The sequence below is a fragment of the Euprymna scolopes genome, chromosome 2 (assembly GCF_053919585.1).
Source record: "Euprymna scolopes isolate OS-2025 chromosome 2, ASM5391958v1, whole genome shotgun sequence".
In the NCBI taxonomy this organism is placed as follows: domain Eukaryota; kingdom Metazoa; phylum Mollusca; class Cephalopoda; order Sepiida; family Sepiolidae; genus Euprymna; species Euprymna scolopes.
This window is the reverse complement of record NC_136483.1, coordinates 63,006,935-63,024,490: the sequence shown is the minus strand read 5'-3', so window position 1 is coordinate 63,024,490 and position 17,556 is coordinate 63,006,935. Positions and strand designations below refer to the sequence as shown.

The 17,556-nt window shown below is 32.5% G+C and overlaps 1 protein-coding gene across 1 annotated transcript in view; it reads right to left on the bottom strand.

The window, feature by feature from the left end:
* Positions 1–17,556, bottom strand: part of LOC145291590 (carbohydrate sulfotransferase 15-like) — a 132,956-nt gene that overhangs the window by 86,601 nt on the left and 28,799 nt on the right. Inside the window, exon 4 of the mRNA XM_080137671.1 lies at positions 13,644–13,769. Within this exon, the coding sequence (XP_079993797.1) occupies positions 13,644–13,769 (126 nt within the window). The remainder of the gene's footprint in view (positions 1–13,643; positions 13,770–17,556) is intronic.

Genomic DNA, 17,556 nt, shown 5'->3' with positions numbered 1-17,556 from the left:
CCTTAGAAATACATGTTTCTTTTTCGCTTGTGCCTGGATAGTTTAACATAGGTTTTAAGATAGCCTTTTCATTAGTAACTATGTCTGTGGTTTTTATCAATATTCTTAAGTTTGTCTTTGTGAGAATAAATTTTTCTTTATTATTGCCCTTTCTTTTATCAAGGGTGTGTCGCTAATAGGCGTAAAATAAAATATTAAATAATCTTACTTTTCTGCACAAACATGTGGTGTAAAAAGTGGATGACACTCACTTCAATTTTAACAGCTGTGCCATATTTTATTGCGATGAATCATGGGTGGTTAGCGTGGGCTCAGGACCTGACATTGTATACTGAGATAAAAGTTGCAATGTCAAATTAAAGAAACAGATGTTAATGACTTTCATTGTTATAGATAACATCCGAAAATGAAAATTCATTGGGTAGCATGGAGAGAGAAGGTGATTGGGTTACCTCAGACAAAGCACCTCGGACTTATGGACAGATTCTTAACAATGAGGTTTGTGGATTCCCTCAAGGACAGTCATATTCTCAATTAGCAGTCCACAGACCCATAAAGTTGAATTGAATCAATATAATATTGCAATAGATTATACAATAATTTCAATGTAAAAAAAAAGCGACGTGCAGGAAACAGAGGAAAAGAGCCTGGTGGGGAATTTGATGGGAGTGAATACAGAAAAGAGATAGGAAGCAGTGGGAGAAAAGAGAGGAGGAGGAGGATTATGAGAGTAGTTAAAGAAGAGAAATACTGAAAAGAGATAGAAAGTAGTGAAAGATGGGAGAGAGACTATTGGGAAGAAGGTAAGAGTAATATGAGTGGTGTGAAGAGGAAGAGAGTGGGGATGAAGCAGGCAAACTTCCCTAAGTATTCAATCTGTTTAGGTTTAATAAAAACCATTGATTCTCAAAATGCTATAATTATTGCAGCACACGTTTGCTCAGTTGTGCTGTTAAGATTTTCTACATGGTTAGTAATTGCTTATTGTTGTCTCTTTTCAGCGTTTTTTTCTATAAACACAGTTTTTCCTTTAGTCATTTTTTTTTTTTTTTTTTTACAAAGGCATCACCACATTATCAAGGCCCAGAGGCCACTCAAGGATAAGGGTTAAAGAGTGTACAGTAGAAATTGGTCAATATAGTAATCATTAGTAATGAAAATTTGGCAAATTTAATAACCTATATGGAACGGCCCATCAAGAACTTATTTACTTTAGACTTGAACACAACCATATTGTAGTCAGCCGGAAAGCAGGAAAACGCAAGACAATTCCACAGGCGTGCAGTTCTAAGAAAGAAGCTTTGTTCATGGAATCTACGTTTAGGTTTAGGCACAGATAAAGAGTGGGGGAAATTATTGATAGTGTTTACAGCTAGACGAGTGTTTCTTGTGAAAGTTTGGCGAGGGGGGACCATAGATTGAAGCTCAGTTGAACACTTTCCATGAAAATAACAATACATCAGAGACAAACTCGCAACATCTCTTCTGTGAGATAGAGGTTGCAAGGAGGAGAAAAGGACATCTCCTACGAGGCTACGAAGTCTATTTTGAACTCTATCAAGGCAGGACAAGTCCTTTCTAGCAGCTCCTGCCCAGATGTGGCAACAGTATTCCATCCTTGGACGTACCTGGCTCTTATATAGATAAAGAATAGCATCAGCAGTGAGATATTTACTGGATCGATAGAAAGATCCCACCATTTTTCCAGCGGCCTTGGCAACAGATTTGATATACGTGTTCCATTTAAGATCAGGAGTAATGGTCAAGCCCAGAAGCTTCTGGTACTTCTGTTTTGCAAATATATCTTCTCAAGCTTTGCACCAGACTATCATGTAGTGTTGTGAATTACTGGGATCAGTAATTATTAGTATGATTGTTGTGGTTGCCATCGTCATCGTCATCATTATTATCATTATCAAAATTACAATGGGGAAACTTATATATATATTTATTTATAACCTATATATATATATTTTATTTCATGCATATGTTTGGCTACAGTCTTAGTCATACGGAAGGTGAATATTTATCTTTAAATGCAAAGGTCTACCAAATAGTAATGGGACCTACTGATTAACGGCTGTTCGAAGTATTATATATCTATAATGGACTATTTACTTTAAATCCCATTATGCGCAATGAATTTCAGCATTGGCTCATTTTTCATTCTGAGTTGGGCTCATTCAAAACATCATTTGAAGATTTAAGAGACTGTTCATGTTTGTTTAAAGGAGGAATGTGATTAGCCTCTACGATATTCTATCATTGTACATATATCATAACACTGCTTTGTTTTAAGTATATTACCCCCCCTTTTTTTTCAGGTCGGAGATCATCATCATGGGAGGTTTGGTCATGATCGATCCCATGGGTTGTTGGAGATTATATATACATATGCTATAATCTTGATCTTTGACCTTTACCTTGGAAAATAATGTGCTCCATCCCTAGGTTGGGGACCATTATCATGCTAGGTTTCATCATGATCTGTCCAATGGTGTGGGCTGTAGGAGAGTATATATACATAGGCTATGACTGAATGGATTAGGTCCTTGCTAATGAAGATACGGATGGCTTCTGTCGCCGGGTTTGAATCTTTAGACTGGTGTTAATTGTGACACTCTGCACTGATGATTCCCGAAAGGATGAAACACTAGTGTCTGTAGGTATTTAATAACTATTATAGTAAATAATTATGTCAGTCCCTTTAAGGAACTCGTTTCTTATCGTTGAGCACTTTACAGTTGAATTAAAGTCAGTTAATTTAGCTCTTATGTGCAGATCATCATATAATGATTAGATCACTCTGACAGATGTTAAAAAGTATTTAAAAAATAAATGTTTAAATTCAACAGCATTTCTTGCGGTTAACAGTAGCCGAATGGATTAGGTCCTTACTAATGAAGCCAGCGATGGCTTCTGTCGCCGGGTTCGAATCTATCGACTGGTGTTAATCATGACACCATGCACAGATGATTCCTGAAAGGATGAAACACTAGTAACTGTAGGTATTTAATAATTATTATAGTAAATGATTATATATATATATATATATATATATATATATATATATACACACACACACATTATTTTTATTCATTATGAAGAGAAGTAGAGTCTCGAAACATGCATGTCCATAGATTACTGTTTTAAAAAACAATGAATGAATAAATAAAAATATTATTTGTTTATGTCCAAATAAAAATATGGGCGATTTCCTAAGAAACAAGATCTTCAAGTTAAAGTTAACCGAATTATCGTTTAAAAAATAAACAACAAAAATGTATATACACTGCTGATTAAACATTGAAGACCACTTAAAAATCTTTAAAAAGAAACCTTTCTTTTTAAGGATAGATTTTAAACTCTTCCGACTTAAGGTTACTAATACTACAATCTAAAAGGTTATGGACACAAAAAGGTACATTCCAAAAATGTTATTTAAAAATTTGCATTTTTATTAAATTAGTCTTTTTGCACATGATCAAAATTATAAGACCAAGGGTATATATTGTTAGATTTATGGTAATCCATATTTTTAAGTTCAGGTAGAGATAAGCAATCATGGTGTAAAGGTGTTACCATGCCTAAAGCATGAAAACTAACCAAAGTTAAGCGCTCAAGAATTCTAGGATTCCATAAGCAAGTTTTGTCACAGCGAGCGATAGCAGCTAAGGTAAATCGCAGTAAAACTGTTATTTGCAACTTTCTAAAGAACACCGAGAATTATGAAAAAGCAAAATCCTTTGGTAGCCCCTATCCCCAAAATAAATTTCTCCTGCATTGAGTAGGAGAATCAGACGAGTTGTTATGAATGACAGAGGATTTTCTTCTAGTCAAATTAAGGCGGTTACAGATGCTGATTGCAGTCCAATAACCATCAGACGACACTTACAACAAAAAGACATGGTAAATAAAAAGCATAAACAAATTCCTCGATTGCTTCCATGTCACAAAGTGGACCGCTTAAGATTTGATTGTGAATACCAAACCTGGGATATTGAGAAGTGGAAGAAAGTCCTGTTTTCTGATGAGAAAAAATTCAATTTAGATGGTCCTGATAGCTTCCAGCGATATTGGCATGCCAGAAACATACCCCTTGAAATTTTTTCCACACGTCATAGTGGTGGAGGGTCCGTAATGGTATGGGGTGCCTTTTCTTACAGAGGAGCAATGGAGCTCCAGGTGGTGCATGTTTGTAAGGCAGCAGCTGCTTATGTTAGCATGCTACACAAAGCATCTTTGATGATGGAGGGTCATCGTTTGTGTGGGGATGGATGGTTATTCCAACAGGATAATGCTGCAATTCAGATTGCAAGACGGACCTTGAGCTTTCTACAAGAAAATTGAGTCCATCTCTTGAGACACCCTGCATGCTCACTGGACTTGAACCCAATTAAAAATGTTTGGGGATGGATGACAAGAAGGGTTTATCGAAATGGCAAACAATATTCAACAAAAAATGAACTTCGTGAAGCCATCTTCAGAAACTGGAACAGGATCCCCTGCACCTTAATGGAAACCCTTAATTCTAGCATGCCCCAAAGAATTTTTGAAGTCATCAAAAGCAGTGGAGTTAGAACACATTATTAAGTTTGATTGCTGAATGTTTTTATACAGTTTTTGTACAATTTAATAGAATTTTTGTCTCTGGTCTTATAATTGTGATCATGTGTAAAAAGCCTAATTTAATAAAAATGTAAATTTTAAAAATAAATCTTTGGAATGTAGCTTTTTGTTTCCATAACCTTTTAGATTGTAATATTGGTAACCTTAAGTTGGAAGAGTTTAAAATCTATCCTTAAAAAGAGTTTTTTTTTAAAGAGTTTTAAATGGTCTTAAATCTTTGATCAGCAATATATATATATATATATATATATATATATATATATATATATATATATATATATATATATATATATATACTAGAAGTTTAGCCTGGCTTTGCTCGGGCCCTATGTACTGTTCATAACTTGCCCAATGTGTGGATACACTGTGTAAGATTTCAAATGTTTAGACCAAAATTTGTCTGAGTAATTTCGTAGAGACCTCAGAGATCAATTTTTTTTAAAACATTTACCTCAATTTTGACCCCTTAACATTTAGTATTTTGGTCTCAAATCAAAATACAAACTTTCACCCATATCCAAGTTACCAACATCTAAAATTTCAAATGTTTAGACACAAAATTGGGGAAGGAATTTGGTAGAATCTGCAAAGGTCAACTCTTTCAACTTTGACCTATTGGCAGCCAAATTTTCGTCCCAAAACTGATTAAAATGCTTGCTGTAAGTCTGAATATTCGTTATGTATAAATTTCAAATGTTTAGACCCAAAATTGGCTGAGTAGTTTGCTAGACACTGCAAAGGTAAAATCTTTTGAACTTTTACCCCTTGACAGCTCAAATTTTCAATCCAAACCGATTAAAAAGCTTGCCCTATCTCTGAATACCCTTTATGTAAAATTTTAAATGTTTAAACCAGAAATTGGCTGAGTAATTTGGTAGAGATCGCAGACATCAATATTTTTTAAACTTTGACCCCAATTTGTACCTCCTAACATTTATTTTTGGCGGCTGAAATCAAATTATAAACTTTGATCCATGTCCAAGTAACCTACATTTAAAATTTTAAGCGTTTAGACCCAAAATTGGTGGAGGAGTTTGGTAGAGTTCTCAAAGGTCAAGTTGTTGAACTTTGCCCTTTGACAGCCAAATTTCTGGTCGAAAACCGATTAAAAAGATTTTCCCAAATCTCAATACTCCTTATGTTAAGTCTTTAGTGTCCAGACTGAAAATTGACAGAGTTATTTGGTAGGGAAATGCACGCACACACGCACACTCGCACACATTTTCACTTTCATACATATATATATATATATATATATATTACTAATTTAGATAGTATTCAAATATATATGTAAATAACACAAAGTTCTAGATCAATAAAAGAGCTATAAATATTTCTTCTTCTTTTTTTTTTTTTTTTTTTTTGCAAATAAAACCCAAAATTATCTATTTCTGTATAAGCGGTAAAATTTAAGAAATGTCTCTATCACTACTATTATATTAAACGAGCTTTGTTTGTGTGTGTGTGTGCGAATTTGTTCCTTATGAACTTGGAAACGAGTGGGCCAGTTTATTTTTTTAATTTCACACGAACGTACTTGATGTTTCTGGGAGCGTTCTTATGTAGGCTTTGTATTGGAATGCATCTGATAAGTATTGAAAATCGATAATCGGAAATATCCGATTGAAGAACGAAGGTCGATTTTTATCAAAGTTAACATTTTTATACAACCTAACATCACAATTGCATGTGATCAGTTTTATCACCGTAAAAGCAGAAAGGCACAGCCTATAAAATCAACTGTAGATCCTTTATAAGACAGGGACGCATTCAAAATGAATATTTCTTTTTAGAACACAATTGAACCACAATACTTGACTTTTTTACGTTTAACTTTCACTCAAGTGACTATGTAAAAATTATTCCATAAAATCAACAGTTGGTTCTTTGATAAGACAGAGACGCGTTCAAAATGAATGTTTCTACTTACAGCACAATTGAACTTGACTTTTGCATTTTAAACTTTAAGTGAAGCTATTATTTACAGATAATTTCATAAAATCAGCAGTGAATTCTCTACAGTGCAATGTAGACTACAATGTATTATCGACTGTATGGAGGCATGTGAATTTCCTCCTGCTACACTGTAGAGATGTGGTCCCTAACTAGGGCAGGCAATCAATCAATTTGATTAAAAAATGGGCGATTTCACCAATTTCAATAAAAGTATAGAGAGTTAAACATTTGATCTTCATTCAATCCTGGACCACGTCGGGCCTCCCTGCTAGTATATATGAATACAGGATGAAACGATAAAATTGTCGCTCTAGGAAAGACGACATTATTCCATTTCTGTTTGATGTGTAGCAGAAAAGAGATCTCCCTGCGAGATCGAGCTAGAGTTAAGCTAAAATTTACATAGTAATCGACTCACAAAAGAACAAAGAACGTGAAACTAGTTGATGTCTAAAAGGCAAACAACGCATGCTATCTGAGTATACACCACGACGAACGGACCTTGCTAAAGTGGTGACCCCTTCTTCGACGAACACACTATCCGAGTACAAACACACACACACACACACACACACACACACACACACACACACACACACACACACACACCATTCGACCTAACATCGGTTTAAACATCCTACTGGAATTACACAAGAGCAACTGGCTCAAATAACAAAAACAGAATATTCGTTGTTGTAAGTCTTAACTTAAACTATATTGAATATTTTGCGTTAGTTTTGCTAACATTTTTTTTCCTTCAATTAAAAAATTACAACAAAGTAGTATTACAGACGAACAAAAGAATTTTTATCCTCTTGTGCTAGGCTGTTGAAACTTTATTACTTTATTCAAAGAAAGTTTTGAAGAACGTCTGAAAATTTCCTTTTATTTTATGCACACACACACACACACACACACACACACACACACACACACTAAAAAAATACAATTTTTCCTTTTAGTATTATTTATTAATTGTGACATTTTATATTTTGAGAGGAAAAAAAACGTTTTTTTTTGTGTGCAAATTTTTCTTGGACAGCTAGTCCATAAAATTTTCTTTTGTTCATCTGGCCTGTTTGTTGTTTTCTCCAAAAAAACAACAAAAAAAACAAAACAAAAAAACGAGTTTTATATCTCTACCGCCATTCGCAGAAGATGCAAAATTATGGTTTTCACAAGTGGAAGCTTTTTTGGAAATTCACGATGCCCCCCCCCCCTTAATCAGCTACACATTTTGTATTGTGGCATCCCGGCACCATTAGCTAAAACAGTTCGGGATATAATAACTAATCCACCTCCAGGTATGACATACAAAGACTTAAAAACAGAGGAGCTAAAACGAAACACCGCTTCAGAGGAGAAAAAAATTCCGAGCACTAATGCAAGCTCTTGAGTCAAGAGCCTCTTGACTTCATACAAGATGTAAAAAGTCGGGTTCAGCAAATATCAACAACTCTTCAGAACTTCCAAACTTTTCCGACAACTGATTCAACAAACCCGAACCTTCATGGATTTTCATTAAGCATAAAAAATCCACGGACATCAATAACAACCACCATAGAAGTCACACTAGTTTAAAACGAGTTAAGCTGAAATGCGCACATTTAAAAAAACTCAAGGACTGGATGTTATGGAAGAAGTTACCAGTTTAAAATGAGTTAGCTGCTACATGCACATTGAAAAACTCGACGACTGGATGTTCATTGATTCAACCAACGCATAGAAACCTCGATCAACATGAACAATGTACACTGGCATGGGTACAAACTCGCTTGTACTCGGCACTGCAGAGTCGCTTGCAAACCTTTGTGTAACTGACTTCAACCTCATCTCTTAGACTCTGCAAAAGCACTTGCAGACTAAGAATGTGCAGACCCACATGCACTCGCTCATCGCTTTCAACCCTTTACAGTCACTGATTAAAACAACTAAACAAGCAACTCAACCATACAAAATGAGAGCAGGAAGGGTAGTTCACTAGCCCAAGAAACTCGCAAGAGATTACTGTACCTAAATTCTACGATCACCTTCTGCTACTGACGCATCAGTGTCGAACGGTGGTGATATTCCCACAACCGTTCTTGGTGGGGAGCTCTACGAGATCGAGCGAGAGTTAAGCTAAAATTTACATATAACTCGACTCACACAAAGAACAAAGAGCATAAAATTGATTGACGTCTAGAAGGCAAACAACAATGCTATTTGAGTATCCACTGCGACAAACAGACCTCACTAAAGATATAAACCAGTTTTCTTTTTATCTACTAGTTGGTACAAATCCCAAGAGAGATAGGAACCTTCTATCATGTCTGAAAGTGACACAATGTTCAACAAGTGAGATCGAAGATCCGCCGCTGTACAACTCATGCTTTCCACCAATCCAAGTTATGACAACAGGACCATTGCCAACACCTTCAAAATGCAAATCTGAACGGTTCAATGCTTGAGGGCACAACTCAACGAAGTTTCCAATCACAGTTAATGATTTGGGCGTGGTTTCAAGTGAGGGCCACATCATGCAACCTCACAGTCGGCTTGGAAGTTAACATCAAATTGTACCTGAATGTGCTGAAGAGTGCGGCAGCAGAACTTGACACCAGCCCACAAGTTCAAAGAGACCCAGGCTTTACTTTAGAAGGAATGCTACGACTTTGTACCCTTCTTTCACTAGCTCTCATCCTCCCCCGACTTGAACTCGCTAAACTACTTTGTTTGATCATATGTCAAGAACATCACTAACATGACCTCCCACAACACCAAAGTCAGCCTGATCGCCGTCATCTGCTGAGTATTTGCCGAGCTCCTGCCAAGCTTCCGCTGAGCTCCCGCCAAGCTTCCACTGAGCTCCCACCGAGCTTCCACTGAGCTCTCGCTGAGTTCCCACCAAGCTCCCACCAAACCCATATCGAGGCAGTGATTGAGGCTGAAGACGGCTACATTGAATAGACGTCAGCTCTACTAAGCAAGTTACCTGAAGTTTTAAAATAAAGCTGAAGTGGTGTTTTCTTTGTGGTAAGAAATTTATTGTTCTACCCTGTATATGCAAAATTCTTTTTCTGTTTCAACTGACCTGTGTTTGATTAGGTTATGTAGGTTACTTTCCACATTCGTGGATTTTTTATTTATTTAAAAAAATGTTTTTACATAACTAGCCTGTAAAGTTCATTATTTAGTGAAATTTATTTTTAGATGTGATTGAAAGGAAAAAAAATGAAAGGCGGTTGAATTCAAATTATAAGGTCTTTATGTTTATTACTCACTCCTATTTCTATCCCCCACCCAAATACATATCGTATTTTTCTCAATTGTAATAGAGATGGACAGGAAGATGCACTATTAATTTAGCTTACTTATATAAATAGAAATTAATTTCTCTTCATACGCACTGAAATCATTCAGCTGATAATTTTAAGTAGTTTACAAAAATAAGCATAATTTTACAGATTATAAAATTGAATGGAAAGACCAGATTTTTTCCATATATATATATATATATATATATATATATATATATATATATATATAAAGCTGAACGTCTGTGTGTGTGTGTGTGTGTGTGTGTGTGTGTGTGTGGTCAAGAATAGGCTCCTATATGGTTGACTATTTTAAAAAAACTGATTATATATAATGATAGAAGATGTATCGAGGATCTGGCAGAATGGTGGTTCATAAAAATTGTGGGTCGGAGTTCGCGCCTGGCCCCAAAGTATGGAAATAAAAAAATGAAAAAAAAAAAAAAACGTTTACAAGGGTTTTTGATATAGATGTACATAAGAATACTTTGATAAATATGTTTCAACTTAAATAGGGATGGTATAATAAAATTGTGGGGTCTGCGTTCGCGCCTGTACTCCATGGAAATATGGCACAAACTTTAACAAAGACGTTTCATATCTATTTGCGTAAGTATACTTTGATAATTATGTTTCAGTTTGAAGAAATATGGTATAATAAAATTATTGGGTGTTCGTTCGCGCCTGACCTCCATAGAATGTAAATATGTCACAAGTTTAACAAGGTTTTTTAAAAGGGGTGAGGGTCCACAATAACACCTTAACTTTAATCTTAATTCACGTTAGTATTTATTTATTTATCTGAGTTGAATCATATTGTGCCGAATAAATTCACCTCATAAATTCACCTTCTTATTAAAGTGAAAGCCAAAACAAAAAACATTAGACAATTCTCGACACAATTTTTGCATAACTCTGTTTTTTTTTCTTTTTTCCACTTGCACGTGGCACTCTTTCGAAAATAGATAAATAGATAAATAATAAAAAATAAGAACGTTACTTGTTATCGTGTCAAAAGAAGGAAAAATCCTGCTCACGTGTTTGTGTCTTTTTTAAAACATTTACATAACGTTTTTATTTTTATTTATATATCTGTTTAAGCTTTTTTTGTCAGTGTACGAGAAGGAATTCAGTTGATTACAACCCTTTCTGCGTATTCTTTACATTAAAATAGTACAACCCTGAATCCGACAGCGCAATACTACACCGTTCAATAGTGTAAAACGGAAACGAAGCTGTTCTGCTTGAAAAGGGCGCCATTTTCTTCTTATTCATATTTATATCGAGTCTTTGCTTTAAAAAACTAAAGTAATTACGTGTTTACTTTTTTAATATTCCATTTTGCTGTTTCGGATTATTTTACTAAAGTAAGTAAAGCTTCATTATTTTTCAAAACTGTTTTTGTTTCTTTGTTTTTTGATATTTCGTCGATATTATTTAGTAAGAGTGTTTAGCAGAAAAGCCAACAAACGACTACCCGAAAAAATAAATGCACAAGAAATAAATGTTACCTTAGTCAATAAAAAGTTCAGTTCATTTTTTTTTGTTTTGAAATAGTTTTTAATGCTCTTAACTTGAAATAATTTCAGCGAACCGAAATTAAAACGAAATTTGAGGCGATAACTACTTAAATGAAGTTTTATATAAACTACACATGCCATAATCGAATATTCCTCAGGCAAAAAATAACGGAAAACATTAAAATATGTTTATAAATATGCCTTACAATGACGGAACTCCCTTTAATTGTTAACACGGAATGCTCAGGTGCCCCTCCTTCAAATTGAAAATGGGGCTCTCCATTTCAAAGTCGCTTCCATTTTGAGTTTTTTAAAACCGGTTCGTGAATTAAAAAACAACATTTTTTTTTTTACAAACTACTTAAAAATACAAACCAATAAACTTTTCTACCATAAAAGTAACTTTTATTGACTATAGTGACATTTATTTCTTGTATATTTATATTATTATACATATAACATTTTCTCTTTGTAAGGAAACATAATTTTGTTGGTCACTCTTGGCTACGAATGGAAACAAAGTTGATATAAAAAATATATTTTCGCAAAAATTATCTTTACTTTTATCATATTTTGCTTAGGATAAAATTTTTGAGTATAAAAACCAATCTCTTTACAACCCCTCCTTTTCATAACCTATCATACTTTCATCAATCACAGTCTATTTTATGTAGGCTGTTTTTGAACCCAGTCAACGACGGGTACTTCTGCTAGTATATATATATATATATATATATATATATATATATATATATATATATATATATATATATCTATGTATATATATCTATGTATATATATATATATATATATATATATATATATATATATATATATATATACCTTTTGTTGTAAAACTCTAATGGAAAAACATCTGAAGAAGTTGGTGGGGATAGGATATTTTTATGGACACATAAATCGTAAAATTGCCTTCCAACTAACGAAACAGCTGTAATGGAAACATCCAGGAAATAAACGAAGGTTATAAATAAAGAAAACGTGAGTCTTTGAATTTTCAACAAAATTTTGCACTATATATATATATATATATATATATATATATATATATATATATATATATATATATATAACTACTTCATTTACTCACATAAAATTAATATATGAAAGTATAGATTCATGCGTAAACTTTAAGTATTTACTTCAAAAGTGCTCAATACGTAGGTAGAGCTAGTTAGTAATTTATATATATATATATTATTAATATTTTTTAACCAATCTATATATCTATATATCTATAAAAGTGAACGTGTCTGTGTGTCTGTGTGTGTGTACATTTTTCTACGCAATAACTCGGTCAATTTTTAGTGTACAGACTCTAAATTTGATATACAGTGTACTGAGATTTGGGAAAATCTATATGATGGGTTTTCGGCCAGAAAATTGGCTGATAAGAGGTCAAATTCAACGATTTGACCTTTAAGAACTCTACCAAACTCCTCCGACAATTTCGGGTCTAAACACTTGAAATTTTAGATATAGGTTCCATGGACATGAATCTAACTTAATAACTTGATTTGAGCCCAAAACAATAAATTTTAAGGGGTCATAATAGGGATCAAATTTAAAAAAAAATTGACCGTTTTTTTTTTTTTTTTTTTCTCAGCATACACCTCTAAACATCTGGGAAACGCCGGGCACCCATACTATACTATATCTATAATAGTGAACGCGTGTGTGTGTGTGTGTGTGTGTGTGTGTGTGTGTGTGTGTGTATGTGTGTGTGTGTGTGTGTGCATTTCCCTACGCAATAACTCTCAATTTTCAATCTACAGACTCGAAATTGATATACAGGTTACTGAGATTTGGGAAAATCTTTGTAATCGGTTTTTGGCCAGAAATTTGGCTAATAAGGGGTCAAAGTCCAAAGATTTGACCTTTGAGAACGCCTCCGACAATTTTGGATATAAACAATTGAAATTTTAGATATAGGTTCCTTGGACATTGATTTAACTTAATAACTTGATTTGGGCCCAAAACAATAAATGTTAAGGGGTCATAATAGAGGTCAAATTTTTAAAAATTGACTGCTTTTTTTTTTTTTTTGCTCAACATACACTTCCAAACACCCAGGCAACGCCGGGCTTAAATGCTAATATATATATATATATATATATATATATATATATATATATATATATATATATATATATATATATATATATATATATATATATAAAGAGAGAGAGAGAGAAAGAGGGAGAGGGGGGAGATATGTTCTTACCTATGATACATTGATGATAATCTTCAGGATCATTTCTTGCTTGGATTTGAGTGATGGCCGAGTTGAAAATCTTTAAATAACCAAGAAAATGTGTTGGAGATAATCCACGAGTAAAGACACTATAACCTGAAAAATAAAGATTATAAAATATTTTACTATTAACTATAATATTATGTCCTATGTTTCCATCTTAATATATATAGTAGCTGTTTTGGAATATTTTTAAATGATATAATATTTACAATTGTCTAAATAGTTATGAAACAATTGCAACGCATAAGAAAACACACAATAAGATGTTCTCATTTCATATTTTGTTGTCTTGATTTTTGCGAACACACACACACACACACACACACACACACATATATATATATTCGCAAAAATCAAGACGCAAGTTTGTATATACAGGGTGGAACAATATATATATATATATATATATATATATATATATATATATATATATATATATATATATGCTCTTGTTCACAAAAAAGTATCGAAATGAAGTTGAAAGATGTTGAAAAAAAAAAATTGGAAATTTGTATTTTGGACAGCGTTTATTCCTTGCAATAATGTTTGAAAGAGTACCTGTGAATTATTTTTACCGTTTGTGGAAGAAGATGTTGCATTTGTTATTTTTTTTATTTTTAAAAGTTTTTGTAACGCATTAGCGTTCATTTCATACGGCAAAAAAAAGACGCAATTGATTTCAATAAGTATTAAATAAATGATTAGAAACTGAAACAAATGTGTTTAACGAAAAAATAATATAAATTGTAGTTCTCATAATTATAATAGTAATAGTAGAAACAAAAATAATAATAAATGATTATAGTAAAGTTATAAATACAACGGTGATTTTTATAATAATAATATTGCTAATAATATTGTTCCTATTTACTTGTCTTCCCCCGAGGGCAGAGTTAGACACAAAATCGTTTTTTTTAATGTGGATAAATTCCAGCTACCCCCAAAAAGCAACACTCTGGATTGAAACAAAAATAAAAATAAAAATCGTCTCGGTCATGAAGGATTTCTCCCAGTGGCGTACCAAGAGAGGGGCGGCGCGGGGGCGGTTCGCCCCGGACGGCACGTGCCAGTGGGCGGTATTTTCAGAAGGTAAAATAAATAAATAAAAAAAAAAGCTAACAAAAAAATCTGAAAATTTATGTCGAAAAGTTTATAAAACATTGGGATTTTAGAGATATCGGAATCAGAAAAAATGTGCCCCTATTTTATGAACGGCACACGTCAGGGGCGGCATTTTGAGAGAAAAAAAATAGAAAATAGAAAAAATAAATAAAAGCTAACAAAATATCTTAAATTTTATACCGACAAGTTTTTCAGTTTCAGAACTTTTGGTGGCATTGGAATTGGAAAAATGTGTCCCTATTTTGCAAGCGGCACATCCCAGGGGGCGGCATTTTGTGAGGATAAAAATAGAAAATTTAAAATGTAAAAAATGAATAAAAGCTAAAAAAAAAAATTTGAAATTTTATACCGAAAATGTTGTAAAAAAATTGGAACTTTTGGAGTTACCGGAATCGGAAAAATATATCCTTATTTTACGAGCAGCACATGCCAGGAGCGGCATTTTGAGAGGGTAAAAATATAAAGTAGAAAAAATAAATAAAAGTTAACAAAAAATCTGAAATTTTATACCGAAAATCGATAGATTTGGAGGTATCGAAATCGGAAAATATCTCCCTAATTTACGATTCCAAAACCAATTGTTTCAAATTTTTAATTTAATTTTTCATTATTGGTACTAATGATAAATATTTATTGTTTTTAAATCATCACTAAAACTAAAATGATAATAACATAAAATACGATGTAAATTTATTTTATTTGTAAAACAAAGTTTTAAAAAAAAAAGTTGCATAAATTCTCTAGGTAATCTTTCAAAGAAAACAGCTTATTTATATGTTCCAAAAAATGTTGAAACATTAAACAAAACATTTTTGTCAAGAAAAATACTTTCAAACATCACTGATAATTAAATGATACAACGGAAAATTAGCAACAGCAAATTACGTCATTTTGGAATTGTAGAAACATTAAGCAAGTACGGAATAAAAAATCGACTGTAAGCAAATTTTATGATCGTCATATCAGTGAATATAATTTTAAATGGGAACTAAGCGCACGCCTCAAATACTATTTAAGTGGCTTTCTATTCGATAGTTTAAATACTGGTGAATTTATGTCAAGTTTCGAACAATCACCGAGTAATTGATTTTTTTCAAACTATTAACAAAATTTTATAATCACTGTCGTAATTATGATTAAACCAAAATTTATTATGATGATTTAATTCTGTTAATAGGATTTTAATTTTTTACTTTTTTTTATTAATATAATAATTGCACAAGATAATACAAGAAAAATCTCCTTAGAACGTGTACCTACCTTAGAAAAATCGACTTACTTGCTTCCAAACAAGAGTACATATTTAAAAATATGTATATTTCTGTGATAGGCGCTTGAATCCTATTTAAAACTATATCGTCTTTAAGAATGGTCTTAATCTCTATCTCCAATTGACATTTATTCCGGAGATGATTAATCTTGGTACCTTGCCAAATTTAATTAAATTAAAATAAAAATATAAAAAGTGATTTTTAATGTTTTTGATTCATTTGGGATTTTATCTGTTTTTGCTTTAATTATCTGGTGGATTTTGTCCGGTGTCCTTTTGTCCGATCCCCTAGATGTATATATGAATGTATGCATACATGTACATGTATATATATATATATATATATATATATATATATATATATATATATATATATATATATATATATGTATACATGTATACATATGTGTATACATGTATGTATATATATATGTATATATATGTGTGTGTATATATACGTATATATGTGCATATACTAGTGATAGCAAGATTCCAAATTTTTTCCCGATTCCGATTCAATTACGCATTCTGTCTTAAACTCCCGATCCGATACGATTCCTGATTCCGATTCTTTTTAAATTTCTAAATATTTAATTAGTGATTTGTTTTTCTCTTTTCTTTTTTTCGAATTACTCTAAAACTTTCTCGTGGCTGCATATATTTTCGCAAACAAAAACTGCAGTTAGTGTGAGTGTTGGAGGGACATATATTAAATATACGGGGTGGGGGTCCAAATATTGTTCTCGAATGTTTTCTATTTAATTGATTTAAAATAATGAAACAGCCAAAGATGCATTTCTCTTTTAAAATAAAGCCGATTTGCATTTGTCATTAGTTGGCAAAATGCTATTTGAATATTTTATAAACAATTGGAAATAATTAGCGATTGTTATGCAAAATAAAACGGTATAGGAACAGAATAGTTAAAAAAAAAAAAGCTCCTCTCTCCATTTTAAACATGAGTTTCTAAATAACATAGTTACTATATAGAAAACAATTCTTAACTTAATAACGGATGTGAATATATTCTTAACTATTCTATACGTTCTCTCATCCAAACAATGTTCATGTGTTTATCCTAATCATAAATATTTGCCTGGTTATTATTACTGACAATGTCATAGATATCATATGATTTGTTTAAATGCAAAAAAAAAGAAACAAAAATCAAGATATATATAATAAAAATACTTTTTATTAATATTGTGAGTATTTTAGACTAACATTCTTTGCTAAAAATGATATTGTCCTTTTGTTTTATTCGACTTTCATTTTGTTTTATGCGATTGCATATGGACACCTTGAAAATCTTGTCGGAAAAAAGTACAATTATTTTTAAATTTAAACTTTCGTACATTAATTTAACCTAAAATGATGAATAATGATCATTTCCAGGCTACTATAACATTGTAGAAATGTTCACTAACCCGAAGTCTGACTGGCAAGGCTGTAAAACTATGCGTAATCGCTTAGACCCCCCACAGAATT